We start from the raw sequence: 27,202 nt of genomic DNA, 5'->3' as shown, positions 1-27,202 counted from the left end.
ATTCGGGACGCTTGCCATTTCCCTTTGAAAGAATTGCATAATTTCACCGCGCAACCGTTATTCGCCGCTGGCCACAATTTCTTCTTTTCTTTTTTTTTTTTCTTTTTTTTTGGGGGGGGGGGGGGGGGGGGGGGGGCTAGTGGCGTTCTGTCTTCTGCAAGAAAATTAGTTGGTGCGAGCTTCCTCAGATAATAACCTTCAGTTCACACGAGTACCTCTTTATGCGTTGGCACTTTTGCAAAGAGAGCAAGGATGCCACTTCCGCACTTCCATATCACAGCATGTGGGAGTGTCTCAAACGTTACACAATTATTGACTCTCATTTTTGGTCACGTGCGGGCTGTGGGAACCAGTCAACTGGAATTCCATTTGTCACGATGGCGTCATAATTATCCAAGGGAGGGCGTGCGTATCCTGCGCGACTTTCCTTTTCTCAATACTGTTTGTCCAGGTGCGGACGAAAGGGGACGGGGGATGTTGCCCAGCTCTAAGAGCGGTTCTGCCGTTTAGTAGAAATTAGGATGCGCTGTGCGCCCACGTGAAATGGCGTACCATCCAAGCATGTGCATGTGAGCGTGCGCAGCTTTTGAATCGAAGTCTGGGAGCGTGAACATAAACGTGAATGTAGAAAAAAAAAAAAAGAACCATTGGATCCATGCACTTCTCAATCTTCACACTACACTAAAGTTAGATATATATATTCTCTCTGTGTATTATATGGCGACATCTTGTAGCCATTTGGCTTGTTTGTAAGCCGTTTTTTTTTTTCTTGCTGATAAAGCAGATAAAAATCGATCAGTTAAATTACTATAAAACGAGTTATCATTCGAGTCAACTTTAATATTTTTATTACAAACACCTGTATATGAAGTTTATTCGAAAACGCAGCAAAAGAAAAACACTTTTCTGCTACTTGGAATTTTTTTTTTCTTTTACTGAAAAATATTCCGCTGTATACTCCAGTTTAAACTTTTTAGTAAGATCATATGCATGTTATAAAGAGCCACTTAGCAAATATTGCGCATGACTGTCGCGTAGGTTTTTCTTCTTTTTTTTTTAAATAGCGAGAATAACGTTTTTCTTGCTAAAAAAAAAGAACACTGCGAAAAAACTTTTGTGCTGCAAATTTACTGCTATGCGGCACAAAAGCACAATGAATATTTATCACTTATGACATGAATGTGAGTTACATATGCAATATCAGATTTCTTAATCTTTTTCATTCTTTTTTTAATGCGGCTGACGTGTACAGTACTCACGGATTGAAATAGGACACTCGGAGCGCGTGGCCGTCGCTGCATGCAGCGCCGCCCGGGGATGCTCATGGAACCAAGGTGCTGCATTGTGGTATAGCTCGAGGGGGAGAACATCTAAGAAGCAGAACTGCTCCTTCCGGTCGCCAATAAGCCGGCCTGTTTACCACACTGCCTTGCATTCAGCGACGGCCACGCGCTCCGAATGTCCTATTTCAATCCGTGAGTACTGTACATGCGTCTAAAAGCTTAAAATGATGTCGCATGGCTTGTAGCCGTTTCCCCGGTAGTATTAGGGAAATTGCTTTTGACAGCTGAATAAGAAGCGACGTATTTTACAGCAGAAATCGTACAGATTCTGGCACGAACTCTGGGGCATCTGGCATGAAACGACCCCATTTCGTCGCTGTAGCTGAAGGCATTATATTTTGTTTCTTATTTCTTTATTTCTATATTCTTTTTCTCTTTTCAGTAAAGAGACCCCAGCGCAGTGATAGTGAAGCGGTACTTTATATGACACTCTTATTGACCGTATACTGGCAACACTAGACGCGTAGCCAGTCATTTTTCTTTTCCACGTGGCTGCCATCCGAGATGCCCCTCATGTAACTCGCTTTGCGCTCAACACTGCGGGCGGTTCCGCGCATATGTGGGCAAAGGGGCTGCACATTCAAGCCAGTAGACGAAAGAGGGCGTGGGCGGAGGTGGTAAGAGGGACTTAGTGGTAAGACTGAGTGCTCGCAAAGATGTGCGCTCCAGTCAAAGAGCACTGAGACCCGCGATGTCATCTGCTACTGGCGCGAGCATTAAGTGCTTACGTAACACATAATTCAGTGTGCTCATCTACAGCTCAGCGATTAGGCTGGGGGTGCGGGAATATATACTTACGTAAAAAGAACCCAGCGGGAAACGGGGCCCTTTTTAGCATCGTACTTTTTTTTTTTTTTTAATCCCGGCCTGCCAGACACGTCAAGACCAGCCCACACAGCGGCGTGTTGACAGGAACAGGACGCAACCTGCAAGCACGTGACAACGGCAGACGAGCTCAGGATTATTTCGCAAGGCAGCGCAGCATATAGGGCGATTTGAAAATTGGATTGCACGGCTTCCGGAGGCAAACTTTTCCATTTTCCACCTGCGTTCTGAATTATTTTGCACGCTGCATTGGCTTCTTAACGCTGATCGGATGAGACAGGTTGCGAATGTCTGAAGCTCTTCAATGTTGTGTCGTCTGCTGAGGAAATAGAAAAGCGGCAAACATGCCCGGAAGCGAAAAGCCGTTGATCGTGAGAAACGCTGCTCGAAGGATCGATAGGAAGCATATAACTCGCACGCTAAAAAACGTATACGCGCAAATTAATTCGCTTTCGACGGAAATATAGAAGTTGGGATGGCGCTCTCAGCAGCCGGGTTATTTTATCGATCACAAGTGGCTGCCTTAAGGAATTTCGGAAGAATTCAAGAAAGGAGAGTGGTCAAGAATTGCACACGTTCCTATACCGAGAGCTTTTCGACGCAGTTTACCGAGCGGTACACCGCTCTTGCATCGAACAGCTGAAAGGTGGAAGCGGTAAATCAGCTCCACTCCAGCAGCAATAAAAGTTATTCATAGACTTTCACTTGCTGAAGGCGTGGTGTAGCTGCTGCCCATTATTTTCGGGAACATACGGTCGCTCAACGTGCGCTGCTGGACCTCGGTAAAACGGTGTTTCCGCATTACCGGCTACATCTAAAGGAGCCTCAGCGGCCGGGAATCGAAGTCGCAACTTCGTGGTCATTACCAAAATTTCATTGCTGCCGAGCCACCGCGGCGGGTTGCGAGAAGCAATATGAACATGCAAATAGAATTGACCTACTTTCTGTCGTAAACATAGGCCCTGCAAGGTGTCCTGTCTCCCAATATTCTCTATAAACTATGGAAATCCGCCGTGAACAGTTCTTTGAGGGAGGAACACGCAATCCGCGCATGGCCTCTCACCCTGTTTTCACAAAGGAAAAAAGAAGTGTGCTCCTTTTTCGTTTGTTTCATCGTTTGCGTCTAATAGCCACCCTTTTGCCAATGTAGCATAACAGGCTGCTTGGCTGTCTGCCGTTGTGATTTTAAGATTTTATGTTTTGCCATCGCGAATGCAAATCTGCAACGTGCAAATCTGCAACGTGCAAATCTGCAACGTGCAAATCTGCAACGTGCAAATCTGCAACGTGCAAATCTGCAACTTGCAAATCAAAAAGTACGCGTATAATTTTCATGACCGCTACAGAATTTCGAAACGTTTACATATGCGAATCAAAAAAGGAATGTCCGTGGTTCAATCTGTGCGTGTATTTTTTTTTTTTATGTGCAACAGTAGCACCTGAACCGGTCTCATACGCGTTGCAGAAATTTGTTACTTGAAAACGTAGAGGGGTAGAGAACCCGGGGGGGGGGGGGGGGGGGGGGTAGATAATATGCACGGAACAACACCCGAACTCAATAAACGTGGCATCCTCAAAAAATGCTTCTCGCCCGCATTTTTTTTCTCTCTCTTTTCTGTCTTTTTACTTTATTTTTGTGCACTTACGACACTTCAATGAGGCAGTGAGAGAGACATGTTTCCAGGAAGGAGAGTAAGTTTTTAGTGTCGATTTGAAACAGCCATCGCAGTTAGCCAGAGCTGGTCTTCAGAAACAAGGGGAACAATTTCAGCAGCGATGTATAGTTAATGATGTTGCCACTCTCCTTCAAGCGGAGGCGTGATCATTGGTACCCCGTACTAAAGTACTTTTAAAAGTCATTGCGCAATTACTACCGACGATCTCCTGGGTATCGATGGGTACTAACGACCAAAAAAAGTACATACACCACAGAAGCCGGAAATATTGCTATTGTAATTTTTTTGCACCATGCAACTTAATACCGCTGGGATGTTCACTCTGTCGGTAGACATCCGCTTGTTTGGAGGTCGATCCTTTGAGTGCACGTAATTTTTGACCTGCATTGTGAAGCAGTGCTGCACGCTAAATAATCTAACTAATAAATAAGTAGAGACGATAGGACAGATGCGCTACTGTCCCATCCTCTCTCCTTTGGCTGTGTTCGTTTGTTTAGAGAGTAGCACTTCTTAAACATGATATAGCAACTAGCCCATCAGAAAGTTTTGCTTTAGCATTGTTAATCGCTCCAACAACAGACCCCCAAATGCATTACGTGGCAAACTACAATGTGCAGCTAGTTGCACACAGCGCAAAATATATGGGTGCAACAGAAAGGCAAGGTCAAAAAAAGCACCTTTTAGTCCTCGTCTTTGCTGCTCCACTTTTAAAGCCCACATGGCCCACGAACATTCCGATATAACTAGATACTGTCAGAATAACTAAGGTTTTTTTTTCTTTTTTAGCAAGAATAATACCTCTGGAGGTAGGTTACCTGTTGGACTAGACCTCGCTGTTTATTCGACTCCGCCCAGTACAGCCAAGCGCTCTGATTGTGGATGGCCGATAGGATAAAAAGGGCCGGTTTGAGCGCTCTGTGTGGAAACCGTTTTATAGTAGGATACTGTGAGAGGCAGGACGCTTCCTAGCTTCATATAGTGGGAGGTATGTGAGGTAAATACTTCCTTTTTTACAAACGTAATGAATAAATAAATTAATTAATTAATTAATTTGCCGCTCCATCTGTCAAAGGCACCCATCCTTCTGAACAGGACATGTTTCAGCGGCCCATCTCTCAGTCAACATCCTGTTTCTTTTTCTGTCAGAGATTCGGAAAAGCAGTGCCTATTCGTGCTGTATGAAGCGAAATTATCTAGCCGCTGTGCTGACAAAATCGCACGCCTGTCATCAGTGCATCACCTGCCGAACGTGGAAGCTTTGTTCTGTGCTGAAGGAGGTTTCCTTCCTTTCGACGTTTCCAGCGCACAAACAGTGTTGGTCGGAATATTCAGTTCAGACGACAAGCTCAAGAGGGACTGTATTTCGGTGACTTATTTCAGCGTAATCACAGCACAGCGTATTTTCTTCTTTGCTTTGAACACAGAAACATGCATTGCGCAATGGAAAAAAAAAAAAAAACTAATGGATAACAACTTGGAATGGATATGCTAAATGAACCGGTTGTATGTTTTTTTTCTTCGTCTTCTTTTATGGAAGCCGTGATGGAAATTAAGTGGTCGCGTTTCTTTTTAATCCTTCGTACTGCTGCTTGGCATTTCGTGCCCCGGTGCCGCGTGTGTTTCCTTTGCGACAACTGTTTGTTCCGGCTTCTGTCTCTGCCCTATCAGGAGCTGAAAGTGCCAAACGTGTTAAAGAAAGAATGAATGAAATCACACTTTGAGGCAAGCATGCGTGGGAAAAAATGAACAGGTTGCTAAAAAGATTTTCCAGTTACCCTCTTCGATTATTGATTCCCCGTTTCTCAGACGTCCATGCTGCGACCACACGATGCTTTAAAAGATGCCAAACGCCAACGTCTTTGGCGATGAAAGACGGACATCGATTGTGTGGATCAACACTGCTTGGGAATTGGCGAAAGGCTATGCGAATTACATTAACATTTGACCCTGAATGAGAAGAAATATTACGCGGGGGGCTAAATGTGAGTAATCGGACAGAAGTGGACCGCCAACGTATGGATCAAAGGTTACGGCGTTCTGCTACAGAGCACGAAGTCGCGGACTCTAACCTGGCCTTGTGATCGTCTCGCGAAAAGTTTCGTGAACGTTAAAGCATCCCAAGTGACAAACATTGATCCGAAGCCCTTCACTAAGGCAATGCGTCACAGCCTCTTCTCCAACTTCGACAAGCAAACATCCATTAACTATTAAGAGGCTGAATGTTCGATACGATATTGCATGATTGCTTTTGAAACACCTGAGTGTATGAAACACTTGAGGTTGAGTGTAATTGAAACACCTAGGGAATTATTTAGCTGAAATTCCGCGTTACGAAAGACCACTACGCGACTGGCCGACACACAACTGCCAGATAGATGAAGGCTGATCATGATAGCCAACGAGAAACACACACATAAACTGATAAGACACTCGTATAGAATACAGTAGATTCTCGGTAATGGGAATTTTCTTTTTTATTAATTCGAACTCGCAGTTTGGCCGCGTGAACACCATGTGTGTTAAAAACCCTCCGCTTAATTCGAACTATTTTTTTAAGCCCTTCCCGATACAGCATTCGTGCTCTGGGCTTTCTTTATGTACATTCATGTGCTGTTTTTATCTATGAATAAGAATGTTTTAACAATTTTCCAAATACCATCTCTCTTTTCTGCTGCGACGAAGTGTTTCCGCCGATCAAAAACGTTTTTTGCCTTGCATCACGCTGGTGCAGATTCATATTTCCACCTGTAAAATACATGAGATTAAATTGATACCTCACTAGGGGCGTGTACTTCTACATGCAATCGGCATACGTCTGCTATATAGCAACTGAGTTTAGCCAGCTACTATGAACGTCTGATCACGGATGCACAAATTTATTGACAGGTAAGTTCGCTTGGGAAGGATTGGACACCCGCATACTGCACCCTATCAAGGCAGCGATGGGGCGATGTTTGGGGCACAGACCAGTTGACTCCATGTCTTATGTGCGAGAAGATTTGTCCCTCTGTCATCTGAATGCGAAGAAACTTTCGCACCTTCATGTCCCGTGCCTTCACCCGCGGTGTAGCAGCGTAGAATAAAGTCGTAGCAGAAGTTGCAGAGCATAAGAAATAGAAAGTCAAAATACATCAAACGAAACAATAAAACTTGCACGCGAGAGCTCCTACCTTCAACCGTCTGCCGTTCTGCCACCTTCAGATTCTCAGCCGCATAAAACATAACTAATTTCACAAAGCAAAGGGACTGATTCGCGAAAGTGTGAGAAGTGCCACAAGGAATGTTCTGATTTTCTCTCAGTATTCACTAAGCAAGAGGAACAACGCAAGCCGAAGACAAGGACGCGGAGGAGGAGAAAGGGCGTGACGCTTCCCTTTCTAATTGTGCTTGGTAAATACTGCCGTTCTTTTTTTTCTTCACTGATAAACCAACGAACACGGCAGCAAGAACTTTTCTTCGAGTATATTCCATATCGTCCACACAGCTTTGACACTGAGACACTAATTTCTCGAAATACTATACTGCCACTTGCAAAAGCACCTTCCAATCGGGAAAATGATGCGCACAGGCATCTTTCCATTCGAAACAAACGAAATAAGCAAAATTCACTCACTATGACAAGAGTAAAGCTGCAGGCGTGAAGTAAATGTAAATTTTTGTTTAAGCCAAAATATGCCATTGGAATAAAAAGCGAAACATTTGGGTGGCTACTTTTCTGTGCACGTCAATACCCATGCCCCGGCAACTGGGTAGGGATATTCAAAAGTACAATTCCGGCAAAAATGCGTGAAAGTGGTACTTTCAGAATATATTTCCCCGAGAAACGCTTCAGGCTCAAACGGGGGCGTATATGAAGCCCACGTATGTCGTTCCGTCGCCTGTCGCGCGATGCTTGATTATTGGCCTTTATTTTTCGCTCACGCGCATCCATGGACATCAATCAAGCTCGCAGAGTGGTTTCCGCTAACACTTCGCGTGCGGGCGTTTTAATCTCTCCGCTCGCACTCTGCGGATGTGGGAGCAGCAGTTGTCCGCTTCCTCCTTCTCGCATTTCTGAAATGAATCAGCCCTCGGGGCGCTGACCGGGGCGCGAAGCTGCTTCCGGGGCCCGCGCGAAGGTGCCGCATGGCTCCGCGGACCGCAGCGGCGGCAGCAGCAGCAGAGGGATGCTCGCCCTTGGCGGACGGCGCGAGGACAGGCGCCCAGCGCGCATGCCCGACGAGAAGGCGAGAGCGCCGCGCACGCGCCGTGCGCCTCCGCATCACTGTGAGGCGGCGCGCATCACCGCTGAGAGTCCACGCTCTCTCCCTCGCGCGTACGCACATCCGAATGGATGTAATAGGGAAGCGAATCGGAACAGGAGAGGGGGTTGCCCAGGAGGCTGGAAAAGTATGAAAGCTCTAAGTTGTTGGCTCAGCCGGCGAGTTGCTGCTTTCACGGCGTCGGGCCTTCATCGCGCGCAGCAGGTCGCAGCAGCAGCTTTGACAACAACGATCGGCGCCGCACTGCACGAGAGAAGCTCCGCCGCCGCAGCTGCCCGCTTCGCAAGTGCCTGCGTGCTCCCGGATCAGTTGCGCTTCCCCCGGCGCCCCGTGCCTTAGGAGCGAGCACCGATGTCGCAGCCGCAGGAGGAACAGCCCACCTGGGGATACTCGGACGCCGACGGTGGGTCTCGCCCCATCAGGGCCCCCAACCCTCTCATGCAACTTTGGCGCCGCGCGGGCCAACTTCTCTGAGTGGCCCGTGCGGATGCGCTCCCGATGTCGATGGCCCGGCGCGTTCGATAGGCCCGGCTTGCTGCGCCTTTCGAACGCCGGATCACAATCTCACGTGCTTGACACACGCCCCCTCGCACTCGCCTTGTTTTGTCACCGCAACTGCCAGCATCGCTGGTGCTCGCTTTCCTCAGAGTATATTTATCTCGTAATGACACCAGAGCTAGTCAGAATGTGTCACCTGTGGCTGACTTATCGAATGGACGTTCGAGTGACAGGTATACTTCGAATTAAAAGAAAATGCAGTGATATAATACAAGCTGATGTTTGATGCTTTCTACTTGATAGTTTCATAGAAGTGCATGCATTTCGAGCAGGGACTCTATAGTTTTCGCGTTCGTCACGCTGTCATACAACAGGAATGTCAACTGATACATGAGGTAGCAAAGAACTTGACTCTCAAGAAAAGTGCCGTCTGAATTCCAAATCCCTGCCGAATGACAGCCTGACAGTAAATATGCGGCGGAGCGTTGCTTTCGTATAGTGTCGGTCCCCTCCTCCGCATCCCACTTTGTAACAGAGATTTCGCCATGCTTGGACTCTTAGCTCTCACTCGATACTAGGAACCTTTTACGCTAATTCATCGTCGTGTTTGCTCCGCCCTCGTTATCATCTGTGTACTATGCCACTTTCACCGCGCTAAAGTACAGCGCGTGCCATTACGGCACACAACCCTTCCCGTCCTCCATACCCCGCCGCGGCCCGCTCCAGCGCTCTTCACTTTTGGCTCCAGTGCAGCTTTTGTTGTTGTCGCTGTTGTGTTGTTTGGCTGCCTATCACGGGACTGGTACTCTGCTTGTGCGTTTGTACCTAGCAGACTGCCCTATGCATTATGGAACAGCGCCGCGCCTTTGCAGCATTTGAGACGCGCCCCTGATATGCTCGCTGCGCGGTTTTCTCCTCGGGGACCGGAGGTCTGTGCCCTGCTCCTCCTGAGTTGGTGCCGTGTGCAAGCAAGGTCATTTTCGGGGAGGTCAGATAAGACGCAAGCTTTCGGTGTCTGCGGGAGAATCGCGCCTTGCCACTCTCGTGCTGCCCCTATCGCTCTTCGAATGGGGACAATTGTAGCTACATGCACGTGGCTTCAATAAAATAGCCTCTCGATACCTTGCCCGAGAACCACGATGCCGACGACCGTCACTTCGTTGCCCGATAACCTGTGTTCGGTAAGCTCTGTGTGGCCCTGCTGATAACGCCTAAAGGGCGCAAATTAAGTACACACTGAATCTTGAATGGGAACAGTAGTTCTGAAAAGGTAGTAAATAAATTATTATTATTATTATTATTATTATTATTATTATTATTATTATTATTATTATTATTATTATTATTATTATTATTATTATTATTATTATTATTATTATTATTATTATTATTATTATTATTATTATTATTATTATTATATAGAACTTAGTATTCCTCGGTATGCACCTTCGTTGGACACCAACGCACGACTCTCAATAATTAGCTCTTTTGGCTTCTTTTTCTTATGTGCCTAGAAAATGCTCCTTGTACAAGTACTAGTCAAGTGAGCAAGCTATCTATATCGTTCGTCTTCTTTCCGTAGCTGTTTGCTTTATTGTTATAAACTCCGCAGCGTCAGACTCTGCGACTCGGCTCCCAGTGGTGAGCCGTGCATGCACTTTCCCCGGGGAGAACCGGGCCAGCGCAAGCATTTTCCCGAAACAGTGTGGCAGTTATCGGCCCCGGATCTCCTTGAGAGCTTCGGAGAAAAGGCGCTGGGGCTTACGCTGTAGATTTCAATCCCCTGCCGACCGTTGTTCCGGTCGCGCGGTCCCTCTGAGCCGCTTTTCCCTGCCGTTGCTGCGATAGAGGCAACGAGAACCTCTCTCGTGATGGGAAGACGTAGAAGTCACACGAGCACGGTTCATCTCTCTCTTTTTTTTTTTTTTTTATCTCTGTTGGTCCCACTTCTTCGTGCCGTTGTTTTCTTATATCTCGGCGCAGCTCACGATATTGCATCCCGCGCGACATTCGATCGCGCTATGCTGCGAGGACCGGCCGTTTCCTAGAGAACGGGTGTTCGAAAGTCTTCCTTTCCCTTTCGCTGTTGCTTCGACCCGATAATCCCTTGTCATCCGTTTTTATTTATGACCGATTGCGCCTCTGAATAAAGTTCACTTCGTCATTTTTTTACTAAATCAAGTTTTTTTTTTTTTTCTTCTTCTTCAATGAGCCTCTATTTACCATCCATCTTTCCTACAGCAGAGTTTCAAAATGATTCTCAAAATTGGAGCTCGTTACCGCCCACAAGAGATAAGAAAAACTTAATGGACGAATATTTTTTTCGAACAATTCGTTCAATTGCCGCTCGAGAATCTCTTCTCGGAACTATATATCTCCCGGCCCATTATCGCGCGCTCATCTCGGTGGAGCCATTCGCGAATAAAGCGCTCCCGTGTTTTCCGACGCAGGCAACTTCATTACTCTCGCAGCACAAAAAGAGCTCCTCACTCGACATTATTTTTATGTCCAGCGGTAAGAACCGCAGGACGTACGAAACAAAGAAATGCGAATGCCCTGTTCGAGCTGGTACAACCAGCGCACCGGAGATGCGGAGCCGATACGGGCTCTACCGTTCGAGCGGACCCCGTTTCCCCGCGAATTCGTCACCCGGCGTCGCCGGTATTTGCATCGACCTCGGCGGCGACAGCGTTGCCTCGCTTGCTCCACTCAATCCCGCCTCCCTTCTCGCTCCTTCCCCCGACCCTCCTTGCTCCCAGTGCAACACCAGGTCATGTACGCGCATTCGGGGCCATTAACGCTCGCCGCTATTCGCAAGTGTCACTCAGCCGCGGTGTGTCCTGGAGGATAAACTTGCCCGACGGGCTCCATATCGACGACAGTATATTCTTCAGGTTTTATTTTTATTTATTTTGGTTCACCGTGCACGCACCGCCTGCCGTTTGCTGACGGTCGCCGGCGCGAGAGTGCTTCGAACAATTCCGGCTCAAGCACTGCTCGAACTGGAATCGAAAACTGATCTGCGCTCCCTCCGGTACAAGGTGCTTGTATGCATGCTTGCTGATTCGCGTGCTGTATAGCCAAGAGAACAAAATTTACAGCCCATTTAATTAGCTTAGTCGGCTCAAAGCGAAGTATGTGCCCTAGCTGTTCGCGTTTCGCTTCGCTTTCGGTTCAAGGCTGGGGTTTCAAGGTCAGGCTTCAGGCAAATATCGGCGAAATCGATTATTGGGGACCTTAGTGGCAAGGCACTGTGAAATCGTTGGACCGCTTACGCTCGTTAAGAGGGCAATGCGATAGCAGAGTGTTCTGGATACACTGGGCACGGGTGGAAGGTGAGGAAGACGAAGACGTGCAGTGTACAGAGCGACAAATTTCTAATATCTCATTTATGCAGTACGGAATACAAGAAACTGAATCACCGCCTATACATGGCAATCCCGCTTGTGGATATGCGCCATCTATATGACGGAAACGACAGCTACATACGGAGTGGCAGTTAGTCACAAAGGGTTGTTCGTTCGGATATATATATATATATATATATATATATATATATATATATATATATATATATATATATATATATATATATATAGAATTTATCTGTTGGTCAAGTTGGAGGCTATTGTTTGCGATAGGGATTTGAGCTGACGACATTACTCAACTCTCTCTCCATGTGTCCTAAATAGAGACTTGGCATGCTATAGGCCGTAGTATGGGTTTTCGGTTTTAGCGTCCCCAGACGACACACCGGCCGTGATGCACCACAGCGAACTCCGGATTAAAGAGAGAATGCAAGCACCAGTTGATTTTTCTCACGTAATCTGGCCTGTTTATTCCAGCGCGGGTTTAAATTCTGAACTGAGGAGCTCCATTTGCGGTTTGCCTGCAATTCCGAGCGAGCGACTATGATTGGTCTGCTCATGGAAACGCTTCGCGGCGGAAATGGACGGGGAAAGCCAAGCACTTCTTTTCGCCTCCGGTGTCATCTTACCGTTGCAGCGACCAAAGCCTATAAGGAGTCGGTGCGGGGCGCGTGGGATGCTATCTTATCGCAGCTTACGCGCACAGTGAATGAACGCGAGCAGAGTCCTGGCGGAATGGCGTTAGAGCGATGAAGAGATGCAATCGAGTCCGTTTTCCTGCGCCGAAAAAGAATGTATCCGACCGATTCGCGTCATTTTTGCTCAATGAAGAATGAAGCGTAGCATGAGGCACGCTTTCTTTCTAGATGTCCGTGTCACCGTCGGCGACGTACAGCGCAAACCGAATATTTTCAACGACCATCTGCCTTCTTTTCTTCCTTCTTTTTTTCACACGGCGCGCTCCCTTCGGCACATCATGCACATACCGTATATTCACGCGTTACCGTGTTAAAAAGAAGAAAAAAAAACACGCTGGGTGACCTCCAGTCTCTTAGCAAATCCATGGGCCATAAAATATCAATAAGCTCACGATGATTTTTCGTAAAACCTACATCTTAATGGTTGCTGTCGCTCGACCATAAGGCTGAGACTGTGGCAGCTCAGATTTGTCCAGATTTGCAAGTACGCGAAAGCTCAAAAACCTCGGGCTAAACACGCAGTAGCTACTCTCATGCGTTCTTTTCTATTTTTTTTTTTTTTTTTCTGTTTCTTGCATGCAGAAACCTCGAAATTCAAGTTACACCCCGTGAAAGTATTGGTTAAACATAAGGGCAGACGCTGTCTCATTCAGCGCTTTTGAACATAATACTTACTTGCATAATGCTTACTTCTTTCGCTGCACCGTTTTGCTTCGGGCGGCATCGCCAAGGTCGCTGTGTCGAAAAGCGCCAAGCAGGAGCAGCGTTTCAAAAGTAGGATTACTTTTTTTCTTTTTTTTTCACTCCCCCCCGGTGTTGCACCTCGTCGCACCTGGTTGCACTCGTCTAGGCGCCCATGCATGCGATATAGAAGCAATGTTTTCCCGGAATCGACAAGAAAGTTACCTGTGGTTAAGCAGTAGTCTCCCGTCTTATCTGTACTGCTCGCCACTCAGCTTTCCATACATATTACAATAAAAACGTGCTCATTATGGCCTCAGACACGCGAGTTGTACAAGGGCGCGCATTGTCGATGGCTGTCCATCTAATATTTTAGGTTGTTAATGCTCTGATGATGAATGAAAGTGGTGGTTCTTTTCTTTCAAAGGATATGAATAAGCAACAACATAGTGCGTGGTACAATGCATTTCGCAACTTCCATCACGCCGCCACAGGCCAGCCCCGAGAGCGCCGGAAAAACCTCCCTTGGCAGATCCGGCTTCGAGTGGCAGGTTGCCCTCATTGAAACCAGTAGTTGCCGTGAGATAATGCAACTATGGCCAGCTACGTTGAAAGGGACTAAAAGGGGGAGAAATAAAATGTGATAGTATGTCTGGCCTCAGCGGTTGCCAGGGAGAGAAAAAGGAGACGTGGTTAGGGCCGCAAAGGGAAATAATTCATCACTATAGCCAAACGGGCGAGTTGGTGGAACATATTGGATAGCAAAACAGCGCAAAAGACGAACACCACAGCAAAGGAACACAAGACGAAAAAAAGGGAAATATATGGGAAATAATTACTCATCAAGCAGTAATATCACGGTTGGCGCAAACATTTTAATACTTCCACTTTTTTTCTTTCTGGCTCTTTAAGCGTTCGGCATGTACTGCAAGCAAAAACGAATATCGGCGAGCTTTTGCTTGAGTGACGTGATGGGTGCAACGGGCCCTTATAGCAGTTCGTGTAGTAATCACGGTGCGCATAACGGCTAGGAGCTACCGAGTGATAAGAAGAAAACAGAAAATATTAAAAATGGGGCAGGGTGACAACTGCTTGCGTGCACGTTCACTACGAACTGCGGCGTCACTTCGTTCTCCGTTATTTGTTTCAGACTCGCCTCCCGTTTATCTCAGTCTCGGCTTTTCCGCGGCCCCTGTCCATACAGCGACACACACGTCTTGTCATGCGGATGCTGCTCACGTCCCGTCGCCCGGATCCGCGGCCAAACCTAGTCGGCTGCACGTTCCCACTGTCTCCGGTTCTGCAGCTCCGTGGCCTTCGCGCCCGAGGACCGTCTAAAGCGAACTAGGTGACTGGGCAAATCGCTGGCCCTGCGTTTCTTTTTAACTGAACGCCGATGAAACGAACGCGAACGAAGGAAAAAAGAAAAAAAGGCGACAAGTGTGCAGCCTTCATTCGCTTGAGCCGTTCAGTGTATAATCGATGGAGTTAATGGATGAGAAGGTGTACACTTATAAAGCGAATCTCGTTTTTCTTTTCTTTTTTTCCCCCCATCTATCGCTATTCAGTTTCCGGCTCAAGTTTGCGCAAAGGAAGAAATAAAAAAAAAATCAGATCCGCAGAAAAAAGAACGGCGATGCACAAACCGGATTATTAATGGCGCTCCTTCGCTTCAGGAGCAGCGCTGTAGTTGAGCGTGGTGCCGAAGATGCGTCTACTTTGGCGTTGTCCATGGGCGTCGATCGGCTGTCGCGCGCAGCGTCTTTTGGATGAGTTATCCTAAAGAAAATGTGCAAGCAGAAAAGGGGTGCACGGTGGCGAAAACGTCGCCGTCGAGTTATATACGGGCGATGGAAACGGCCGCTACGCGGACTATATCTTCCGTTTCGAAGATGGGGCTATTTTTCTTTGCGAAATGGATTATGGGGGCCCGAGAATGCTGCCGTTGCGGCGCATAGCAACGTGACCTTCGACGGAAAGGAGCGATCCCTTACTTTCGCTCGTAAAGATGGTGTACGGTCGCAACTGACGGAGGGAAAAGGATATATAAGCACAATACTTACCATACAAGTGCTGCGCGAGGGCGCGGTAAGCTTCGCTCCTTGCCATTGTGTGAATAAATCTCGAGTGCTTGGACTTCTTCGGATGGGTACACAGTTGCTGTACGCTGTTCTTTTTAAATGGGCAACCGCTGTGCTTCGAAGCCCAGAATCTGCATTTTCTGAAGGAGCGAAACACTTTTGGTCGTAAATTCGTTTCTCACGTAATTTTTTTTTTCTACTTTAAGGCGCTAGTGGCAAAATCAAAAATTAAATTCGTGGCTAAGAAGAACACGCAGTAAATATATCTGAGAACTGGTGATATAAGCGTCGCCCGTGCATCCGAGGTCGACGATGCGACGCTTGTGCTGATAGTGACAACAAGAAGCTCGGAAAATCAATTCACTTTAGACTGGTTTATCAAGCCCTTGGAATTGTATTATCTGCAGAGAGAGCTCTTAAGAGGCTCCGGGTTCGTCTCCTTTTTGCCTGTGGCTCTCCTTCAACGATTCCTTCGGACGGCGGCGTCACTCGAACCTTCGTAGTTACGTTGAGTTCATCTGGTGGCCGACCGCGTGATCCGCCTATGTGAGAGTGTAAGCTGAGAAAAGAAGAGAGGGGCGTAACTGGTGTAATTGAGCGCAGTAGGTTTCTCGAGGTCCATTTCCGCCCAGTCGTTGGAGGAAGAGGAAAAAAATAAAGTGAACGTTCAAGATAGCACAACAAAAAATTTGTACTATTGCTTTCTCTCTTTCTTTCCTTCTTTCTTTCTTCCTTTCTTTCTTTCTTTCTTTCTTTCTTTCTTTCTTTCTTTCTTTCTTTCTTTCTTTCTTTCTTTCTTTCTTTCTTAACCGAACTGTATGCCGCTCATTCTGCAAAAAAGCTCGTCGAAAATGTGAACCGAAATATTGACTTTTAAGCCAAACACCTCGCAAAAAAGTATCTTAGCACTATATAGCTTGCGGCAGAAACGCTGTCAAGAAGAAACTTGTCTGTTCATGCGTATGTTGGCAGGTAGCCACCAGGGGTCACAACCTCCGTACGCTTTTGTCTCCGAGAGCAGTCTAGGACCGTATACATGAATCATGGCCTGCGTTCAAGCATACGCAGCGAACTGAAGCGGCTCAAATGCTTTCTTTCTTTCGTTCTTTTTTTTTTTTTTTTTTGAACGTGCTCTACATTTTTTTAGCCTTTTTTTTTTTTTTTTTTTTTTCTAACAGCGCAGAGTAGCTATGCGGTCTTGTGCGCTAATATTGCGCGTGTATCAGATACGGGCACAATGTTCTACTTGAAAATTGCTTAGACTGTTTCATTCTGCGGCTAGAAGGTTTTAGTCCGGCCTGTTCAATTCTCCATAATTAAAACACCTGAAGCTAAACGCACTGTCGCATACGCATAGGCGCAGCAGTGGTGGTACAGAGGTTACGGCGACCGACTGTTGTTGTGCCCAAGGGTGCGGGATCGAATCCCGGCCGCGGCGGCCGCTTTTCGATGGAGGCTAAAAGCAAGGCTCTCGTGTGCTGTGCAATGTCAGCGTTAAAGAAGCCCAGGCGTTCGAAATTTCCGGAGCCCTCCACTACAGCGTGTCTCATAGCCTGAGCCGCTTTGGGACGTTAAATTCCACAAACTAAACCAAGCAAATCAGTATCGTCGCTTGCTGCAACTGCGGCATGACGTCCTGGAGCTGTTGTTTTCATACACGGAGGTCTGACCTCCATAGCTTGTTTGAAGGGCCCACGAATTTTCTTGAAGGTAGTGCTATTTTTTCCCTTCCATTTGCCACAAAATGGTACTTTTTCTAACTTTCATTCACTTCACAAAGCTGCAACTAATACAAGTAAGCTTTCTGTTTTCCTCAGCGGTGTTTCGTGGATCGAACGTCTCTTTGACGCTCAATCCGTGGACGTAAAAAGACCTGTAAACGGCGTGCTGACCTTTCCTTCAGCTACAACCTCGCTCCATACACCCGTTGCGTGAAATACGTATAGCTTCTTCTCACTCCTACCGAAAACATGCGCTTCAAAGGCAACCTTACAGGTCCTCTGTCACTACAAGCCCAGTTCCTGTTAGCGTCCTTTTAGAGAATAATACAGATCACCGCTCACATGTCCTTAGTTTCGTCTAAATAGTGTTCTCGGAAACAAATATGCGAAATTTGTACTTTTCTTTTTCGCTCTTATGCGTCGCCACGTGAAGCATATGTCTGTGACTAAAAAGAATATAGGCAATTTTATGGTTATGTTAAGTGCGACACTGAATCACTGTCAACACTATTGTCATATTGACACTAAGCTGTGAGATTAAGAAAATCAACCCACGTTTTACGTCCTCATTACGCTTTACTGGGTAATGCTTCGAACAAGGTCAGCTTCGCATAAACAGCTTGAGATCGTAACGCAGACGACACAGGGTCTCGTGAGTTCGAGGCGGGGTGTCCAGGAGAAGCAACTAACTGTCAGGGGTTTCGCTACAGATTCCGCTTCGGTGTAGCTGAGCCCGGCATTGCACGACCAGTCTGGCTGCGTGCGGCGTACGCAGCTGTGATCTGCTTCGCCAGACGTCCTTGGGGCGGGGCTGTGCGTGGCGCCCCTCAAGCGATAACCTCGCGCGTCTCGCCTTATCGGCCCCCCCGAGTGAGTCCCCCTGCTTTTGTGACCACGTCTTCTCGGGCTCTGAAAGTTCTTTATGAGCGGCACGTTAGCCTTGTCCTGGCCTCGCTTTGGTTTCCCCGGCGGTCTGCGCCTTTCTTCTTGCCTCGCACCGCGCGCTCTGTGCCACTTTGACGATTGTCGCGTCACACTTCAATTCGTTTCCCTTGATCTCACGCTAACTGGGCGGCGAAGTTGGACAAAAACTTAATTGCGGCGAAGAAATATGGCGAAAAAACAAAATAACAGCAGCCCCTATAGCTATTTCATAGTACGACTTTTGTAGTTTCGCCACGTACTTTCAGCGAAGCGGTCTTCACACCGCGTCATCTGCTGCTCGTATACGGTCGTCGTGGTGCGAAGCACGATGAAGTGGCCCTTGCGCGACGTGTTTGTTCAAATTACCGTGGAGCGCACGTCGGGCATCTGATATGCTTATTATCGTAACGGGATCCCGCGCACGGCGATACTCTGCAGATTAATCGTGGCATACGACGTGTGAAAAGGGTGTCCATCCAAATTTTGTTCGGCTGCAACCGTACACGCTCCCGCTACGATGCGATGCGCTGATGGCAGAGAGCGACGGGCTCTCGCGCGTGCTCTCCTGTGAATGAATGGATGGGTTATTTATTGGGTAAGCGAGCCATTGGCCTAAATAAGGAGGGGTGCGGTCGGTGAAACACAACCGATAGATAGGCCCGTATCGAGAGGGCGAGGGGGGGGGGACATTGGCTCCAAGCCACTATTAAATCATGAGTTTCATGGCTGCATGTAGGCGTGTCTCACTAATTTGTGATTTCGATCGGCCAGGGTCTTCTTGCTACCATTTGGTGCTCTTGGTTTGTGTCACAAGAAGGGTACACATGAGTTAACCTAATTTTCCAGCGTAAATGTTTCTTTTGGAAAATAAGGGACGCTCACAGTGAAAAGTGCCCGCGCCTGTGCTGATGATCACTGAACGCGGATGCGAATATGTAAGCAACGAACTTTCAGATCCTGCAAGGAAAATTTCTTGCGCAAGCTTGAGTTGAGAGGAAGGCAAAGTTATGACAACAGGCTTTCTTATTTCCGTCCACTTTTCGGGGGCACCTACCAATGTACGAGCAAAGGATATGTGGGCGTGGAGCGGGGCGCGCAGTACGGGACGTTTAAAAATTATGGAGAGTGCGCCAAAACACAGGCATTGAATTTCAAACAAGGAACCATTAAAAAAAAAAAAAAAAAGGCAGCTTGTTAGGAGGTCAGATTAAGCAACTTTGCATCAAACTCAGGTATACTATAGTGTGTAAGGTTTCAACGAAAACGCGTTTTCTGTGATTGGCTTCTGTCTTTCTTGCAGGAGCCGTCGCAGTCGAGAAAGCTAGAGCAATAGCCATTGAGTTTGCTCACTGTTCTTTTCTTTGCTGGACACATCCGGGGACCGCAGGTAACACACAGCGTATGCAGAAAGCAACGAGTAGGGCTAGCGCTAACGATGAGGAACAGAAAGAGTCTAGAAGCGCAGAAACTGGCTTGTGAGAGCGAGTGGATTCTTTGCAATTCAGATGGGGCGGACAAGAAGGGCTCGCCTCAGCTGGTTTTCCCTGGATGTCGACAAAGCGAACCTTACACGTGCCTCCTGTGCGGTTGTCCAACTAGGCCTTAATTTATTAACATTGGCCGGATTCACTTTGTTGCCTGACATTGCAAATGCTGCGCTATGCATTGAAGCTTTGCACCAGCCAATGCACTTGAAATTTAAAAGCAAATAAAAACTCCCTGAGCGCGGAAAAAAGTTAATACAGTGACCCATGTAGCTTAATTCTACAGCATACAGCACAAAGTGAAATTTCATTTTCGCGTTACTTTAAACGTCAAGTGGGAATGTAATTCACGCGCTGCCATCCTGTTGTCTGCGTGAATCAAGCACGTGTATCATTGCGCAGCTTGTACCGGTCGCGCGCTAGCCAGTCCAACTGGTCGAGGGAGCAATTGCACGCTCATCTGCGGTACCAGATAAAGGTCTCCGCCGAAGAAAGAGAACGTCCGAAGGTCTAATGAAATAAGCAAACAGGAAAATTGGGGCCTTGACCAATTCTCGGTCGCGTATTATCGCGCGCCTTCGGGCGGCCGCGTTTGCCGGTTCGGGACTAACACGTTGTTTGCACTGCTATTTCAGTGAGGCCTTGTGGCCTCTGCGAACGTCCGGCGTCTATTTCTTTGCTGTAAGGTAGCTAGCTCTGCAGCCTTTTCTAGTTAAATGACGACTGTTGCTTCGAGCGCTTTGAATGAGCGGACTATATGTATATGCGCTGTCTTGAAACCCGTCAAAGTTCGATACCACAGAAGGAGAAACGCCGTTGGCTTGACAAATATTTATTTTTTTGCTTCACTGCTGTGGTCACATGCTAATGCACCGGTAACAGCCATGCTTGATTCATAGCTGAGCGCATGCGTGCAGAGGCACGATAGGCGGACGTCGAATGCGCTTAACGCCCGCGAATAACCCCGGCGAGCAGCTAAGAAAAGAGTGGGCACCGCGGCCAAGAATGGGCTTCGTAGATGTTGTCTGCGTGCCAGAGAGTGTCTTCGCCCTGCTTTCTAAACAGGGGCGCCCCTCCTTCACGCCGTAGATTCGGAGCTGAGCAATGTCACGAGCTCCTCGCCCGGGCTTCCTTTATATCCGGCAGCTGTCGGGCTTCGAGCGTCATCCTTCATTGTCTTGGTGCGCGCTCAAGAGCGATATCTACCGACGAATTCCCATTAGCAAGGACGCTTTCCAGAGCTATGGCTGCTGGTAGAGATTAATTGTTAACGAGATGCGTATAGGGTATACACTGAAGCTAAAACACCAACTAAAGCACCAGGTCGGAATTCCGGTCCTTTTTGAGGGACGATAAAACCTAACGGATTCTTCTGAGAAGTAGTTTCTCACGGTCTATAGCTGATTCACTGCTCCTGGATCTTAAAGAAAAGGGCGCGATAAAGAGACAAATGTAGACTATGCACACGGCTTCCAATCGTATCGCATTCATTATTGCATATTTCTGGTGTATGCGAGCTCTCATTTACGTCATATTAAGCTTCAAGCACGAATGCTGCCTTTCACGAAAATGTTTTCGCAAGGGAAGAACGCGCTATTCTGCGGATCATGTGTGTTTACAGGATGCGAGCGATGCTATGCTTCAATGAGACCGGAAGAAGCCCGGCGCGAGTAGCGCGTTTCGCAAGTGTGAGAGAGCGTTGCACAAGCCTGCGCCGCGCGAGCGTGGCGTGCCTTCTTACTGAACGCATGCCTCTGATTCAACCTCCGAGATCACTACGCCTGATGTCAAAGCGTTTATTGGGAAAGAAAACAAGGAAAATAACACCTGCTGTATCGCGGCTAGTCTGTTCAGATTAAATCACTCTTAGGCAGCCCACAGAAAACGCGTTCTGCGTCCCCCAAGGCCAGCTGAAACTTTAAAAGTCGTTTCGTGAAGTGTTTTCGCAAGTACTAACAAACGCTCAGACAGTAATAAAATACGGTTTGGCGTTGATCAGAGACGAAAAAAAAAAAAACAAAAAAAATACTTTTTTTTTTCTCTCTCTCATTTATTCTGTGTGCCTGAGCGTCACTTTGCAACTCCGCTTGCACCATCTACTGATCTCAGTATTTCACCTGTGATTACCTTCAAAGACGGAAATGCACTCACATCGATTTACATTCGAAAAGCTGAAAAACATATTTTGCTTGTGGTTTTGCCCTAAAGGAACGTAGTTTATTTGCATTTTCGTGCTGCAGAACGTTTTCGTGCTTTGCTGTTCTTTCAACTTGCGTTTTAACAGAAAATCAAAATAAGCCAAGTCATGCTAAAAGTGTTTGCATTCGCATCTTTTAGCCTGTCATTGCAAAGTTTGTAAGTTGATGTAACCCTCTTGCACAAGCTGTTACGAGGTCTTTCGACGAGCGGATGCGATCGCTTTGCGCAGTAAATAAACACATGCTCTCTATATGCGCCATCGCTCTTGGCTCCGACCTGTCGAACGCAGGAGTGAGCCCACATCCGGAAAGGAAAGAAAACGCCCTGCTTTTATTCGGCTGGTGCATAAATCAAAGTGCAGTCAGTGCGTTCCCGAGAAGGCGCTGGCAAATACTGCCCTGCAGAAGAAGTATCTTATGTGGCGTTTCGATCAGTCTCTCAGCAAACGAAACATGGCACGCTCTTTTCCTTTTTTGCTTGGGCGACGTTCGTGCAAAATTCATTCTCCTGCTGTACCTGTATGCAACAACTACATCTCGTCCATTGCACCTCTTTTTCTTTAAATGTCTCGTTCCAACGTTGTTGATAATATCTGCAGCGCTTCAGTTTATCGCTGAGGATTCCTTTTCCTTTCAATAAATCCATCTATCTATCTTCTCCGCAGGAAAAGTTCGTACAAATCGTTTCCCGAGTTCCTGGCCATCTGGACGTGTGCGCTGTCGCCATCTGATCAGTCCAGTATGTCTGTTGTGGGCTTTCAATCACTCGACCGCAGTTTTGAGAAATCGATCTTTATGATATGAAGGCTGCGCGCAAGGGAGAGCGATAAGCTCAATAAATATACCGTTTTGTTTTAACAGTTTTATTGTCCGAATAAATTTTCTCCAGTGCCAAGCAAGTGGCAGTAAATTACTAGCGCGAGAGGAAATCTTGCGACAGGAAAGACAGCAGCCCGAAGTTGTCATTGTTCGTGAAATCATGGTTAAAAATAAAGGCTATCCTTAGCGTATTTGGCGCGCTCCCAGCAGCAACCCCGAACTTTAAACTTCATTCCGTGGCGCAAGTGTCATACGACCTTCACTCTCCCTCTGTGCCGCGAGTGGCTGTGCAGCAGCAAGCAGCTGCGAGCACCGCAGCGTGGACGAAGCAGAGGTCACGTTTCATATGCGCTACGGAGTGACGCGTACTGGATGGCACTGGGGCGAGCAACGACACGCGTTATTTGTGAAAAGAGTCGTGGTAAGGCCAAAATTTCTTTAGCCACAGAGCTGAGGATAACCGCATTTTCAAATTTCTGAAAACCGACATGACTATTGCTAGCGGGAGTCTACAAATACCTGATTGCATCTCAGCAGCAGTTGAAAATTTAATTAGTAAAATCGGTTAACAAACATACAGATTAGCATGCTTCACTTGTTTTCCGATGTCCACCAGCATGCTGCTGTGCCGCAAAAGATATGTTGATACCTAAGAAAAAGTCTATTCTTTGTAATCATTACAGGCAGGCTTCTCTGAAACACACATAAATGGCATGCAGCGACGCGCACTACATTTTTGCTTCCTATTTTTCCTCGTGTTCTCATCTCAGTCTGGCAGTCTCAACACGGAATGCATGCTGGCGTGCGTCGCACCTTGCGGTGCGCGACGCGGCTGCTTGGGTCTTTTGACGAGGCACGCACAGCGCGGAGTTCCACATAACCCGAGACGCGCCGCGAGGTGTTTATCAGAGCGCGCTGGGGACGCCTTGGCGGCGCAGCAGCGGCATGGCGGCGGAAACTCTGGCTCGGGCCGCCGTAACGATGGGGCAAGCGGGGTCCAAATCGCGCGCCTCTCACTGCGCACAAGGGAGCCAACGAGATGTGAAAGGCACGGTGAAAGGCGCCGAGCGAAGAAAGTAGGCGGCGAGGGGAAGAGTGCACGCGTGCATGACAAGTGGCTATGACTGCGCCAGCGTTTCCTCGTGACGGTGAACGATCACGCGGGGCTCCCTGCCCTCGGCACGGATGAAATATGCAGCGGCCCAGTCATTAGAGCGGCTTAGCCCCTTATTTGTGTTTTTCCCTATTTATTTACAAACCGAGGGAGCGAGCTTGAAAGAACGTTGGAGCGGTAGTCGATTTTTCAGAGGCTGAGCTCGGCGTCAAATACGGGGGCGAAGATTTAGCTGCGATTTCGCGTCGAGTCTGCAAAATCCGACCACATATGGTAAGCAGGAAACAGAAGCTCCGCATCCAAGATCTCGCCCGCTCTGTTGAAAATATTTATCGCGTGAGTGTGCGCGTGTCTTTAAAGAGCCCGATTGGCCGATTTATCGTACTTCTTTGATCCGAGTCAACCGCATCTCGCGTCAGGCCCCTTTGAAATTTTGCAATCGTTGAAGACAGCCTAGTTTTTCTTTTTCTTTCTTTTTTTTTTTTTCTTTTGTGCGCGCACGTTTGAAAGGGTGTTTTTCTCGGTCCTACGCCGTTTTTCAGCCTCAAGTCTTGGTGGGTATATATTTATTGCATGCCTGCTGTCTATGGAAATTCATTCCGAGCGGCATCCTGCACCACGCCACGTACTGAGGTGGATTATCCTTGACCAGAGCTCGGATCCCGTGACAATATATGAGCACATTATGCTCGCTTTTACGCTTGATGCCCCTGAGTTCCACACTTTTTTCGTATTCCTTCGTAGGAGTGCTTTAAACATTGTGCAAGAGCTTATCAGCTATTCATGCTCTTCTTTGGCACGGTTGTCGGCGGCGAGGAAAACGTGCGCAATATTGCATCACGATTGGACTTGAATTCGCGATGTCTTCGCTTGAGACGACGTCGCTGCTTAAGTCTGACCTTGCGGATTCAATTCAAACCGTCAAAGTTTCCAGTGCCCAGGCACTTAGCGATCTGCGGTTGTGGCCTGTTCCTGTTTCGATTTCCTGTGTCGGTCTTCGCTCACGTTGTCATGTGTGGCCAGGATACGAAACTGGGTGCAATAGAGCACGCGCGCAGGTCTGAAGCAATATGAAATACTAGTGCCAAGTTTATTTTTTCTTCGTCCGAGCAACTAAGTGCGCAAAAAACACCGTGCTTCCCAATTGAAAAGAAACTGCAAGAACAGATAAGCCGTTTACCTCCGTCAATTTATTTCTTTATTATTGTTGTTCAGCCTTTGTGTCAAAAGCGTGCCTAACGGAGGACAAGGATTGAAAAGAGAACGAAGACAAGCTGCATTCTTTTGGCTGTTTAAGCCCCATTTGTCTGAATATCTATCGCCATTTAACCCAGTCTCATACACTGTAATCTGGCGAGCACGGCAATTCTTCCTACTGTGTTCCGTCGTTTACTCGTTACGGATCAATTACTTTCGATTAAGTGAAAAACCGACTGTGCGCGAGAGAGGTTTTGCCGTCATGCGCATGCCACGTGAATGTGAGAAACTTTTAGTGCCGTGGAGGCACGAGAAAAAAATAGAGGAACATCGAGCTACGTAATGGGCGCTTCCTGTGTTTTTTGAGCGTGGGACGCTAATAAATCTTGTCATACTAGCCCTCGCATGACCCCATTGCTGCAAGGCCCTACCAGTAGTTTACTGTCACGAGATCTCGTCACATGCGCTACACAGCGCACACTTTGACGTTTCGTTTCCCTCAAATTTCGGCCTCTGCAGCCGACACTCACTCCCGCGACCTTACCCTCGGCAGCTGAGAGCTCCGACTGCCGCCGCGGTGCGTTAAGTGAAGTGCGCCCGCGTGAACTCTCCGATTTAAACAACGCTTTGTAAAAGTAAATTTAACCCTTCATCCAACGCCTTCTTCTGAAGTTTGCCAAATTTCTTTACACCGCTGCTTGAGCACGAGTGAAAACAGTATCGTGCTACGCAAGCAGCGGACGACGCAGGAATGAGTCCAAAGTGGATCCGGAAGGAGAGGGGCGACACAGCCAGTGCTTGACTGTGTATGGTGTGGGTGAGGCTGCCTTATTTTAGCCATATTTGCAGTGACGTTTTAACATTTAAAAATCAGAGTTTCGTTAATATGCCCTAAATAGCGAACACTGCTGTTACGGATATATTAGGAATAGGATCCGTTAAAAATGTCCCCGGAAAACAAGTCCCAGCAGTAAATGTCCCCGGAATAAACGACCCCGGAAAAAATGTCCCTATTCGCGAAGTAGGAAAAAATGTCCCCGAACGGGGACTGTATACTCTTTGCGCTATAGGACGTACACAGTTTTTCCCCGTGGTGAGCTGCGATGATGAGGATGTATGCTAACTTTCTTACAGCGGTTCCACCTGTCGGTTTAAAAGTGACCCCGAACATCGAACTGATGCGGGCGTTCACAACAAAAAATAATGGCTGCGGTAATACAGTGACAGCGCCTCGTTTTCACTTTGTTTGCGGGGAAAAAGCGAGCTGACCACCAGCTTTACCTGACCAGAAGCTTGGAGCGGCGATTTAGGGTGGCCATGCATGGTGCACGATCGGTTAAGCCTCGTCCTGCTTACACCGTCATATACCATCACCAGAGAAATGGTTGAACCTCGTTACCAGAAGGTCTGTGAGGTAATTCTAGTGATACCTTGGGCTTAGAGGGCGGTTCCCCGAGACTATACGACTTCGCCGTTCCGCTTCCACCTTTCTCAGTGGCCAGTAAGACCAAGCTGATTACACCTTTTTAATGATTGCTTAACGAGCTGCGCAGCTCGGAACCACGTAACGTGTAAAGAGCCAGGTACGTGGCTCTTTCGCCATGTTTTTACGCAGTGCTTGTTTATATATCGAACACCCAGAAAGCAGAGGTTCCAAATGGTTACATTTAACCCAAAGCCAAGAAAGGAATTGTATAAAATGTGTATTTTTTATTTATTTTTTTTTTCCCCGGTGAGTTAGAAAGAAATCATTCTTAGGACCATTTTTTGCCTTGGGGACGTTTTTTCCTAATTGCCGCTTTTTCAGGGGCCGTTTCTTCCGGGGACGTTTTTTCCGGCGCCGTATCTTCGGGGGACCTTTTTTTCCGGGGACGTTTTTACGTACACCCATTAGGAATGTAACTGTAAGAATGTAAGACAAGGCCTCGCGGAGCATTAAATGTATACTATTATAGAAGGTATTCAGATAAATACAGGCAGAACGCACGCGTTTGCGCATGTGTGAATGTTAAATAGTTTACGGTAGACAATGCACTGTGAATATGACGAACTTTCTTTTTCAGGCCTCAATATAGGCTTCAACAGTTATAACGCTGACGATAAATTGGTTGCGTTGCGAACGTTGGTTGCTTGTGTGGATAACTAAATGCAATAATGTAGACATAGCCGCGCATGCTGACTGCATATAGTGCGTGCCTAGGAAGCGAACAGTGACGCTTAAGGCGTGTATACTTCTTTAATGCTGGCACGACTATAGTCTCGGAGACTGGATAAAATGCCTTCTGTGCTGTCGAAGCCATTTGTAAGCAGTAA

General features: G+C 47.3%; 1 protein-coding gene across 1 annotated transcript in view; it reads left to right on the top strand.

The window, feature by feature from the left end:
• The first annotated feature begins 8,210 nt into the window (after positions 1-8,210).
• CAH1 (carbonic anhydrase 1) overlaps positions 8,211-27,202 on the top strand; it is a 91,045-nt gene continuing 72,053 nt past the window's right edge. Inside the window, exon 1 of the mRNA XM_084590056.1 lies at positions 8,211-8,509. Within this exon, the coding sequence (XP_084446182.1) occupies positions 8,458-8,509 (52 nt within the window). The 5' untranslated portion in view covers positions 8,211-8,457. The remainder of the gene's footprint in view (positions 8,510-27,202) is intronic.

This window comes from Amblyomma maculatum, chromosome 1 (assembly GCF_055883805.1).
Source record: "Amblyomma maculatum isolate TAMU_Amacu chromosome 1, ASM5588380v1, whole genome shotgun sequence".
In the NCBI taxonomy this organism is placed as follows: domain Eukaryota; kingdom Metazoa; phylum Arthropoda; class Arachnida; order Ixodida; family Ixodidae; genus Amblyomma; species Amblyomma maculatum.
Note: the sequence above shows the minus strand (reverse complement) of the source record. Positions and strands in the feature narration are given on the sequence as shown.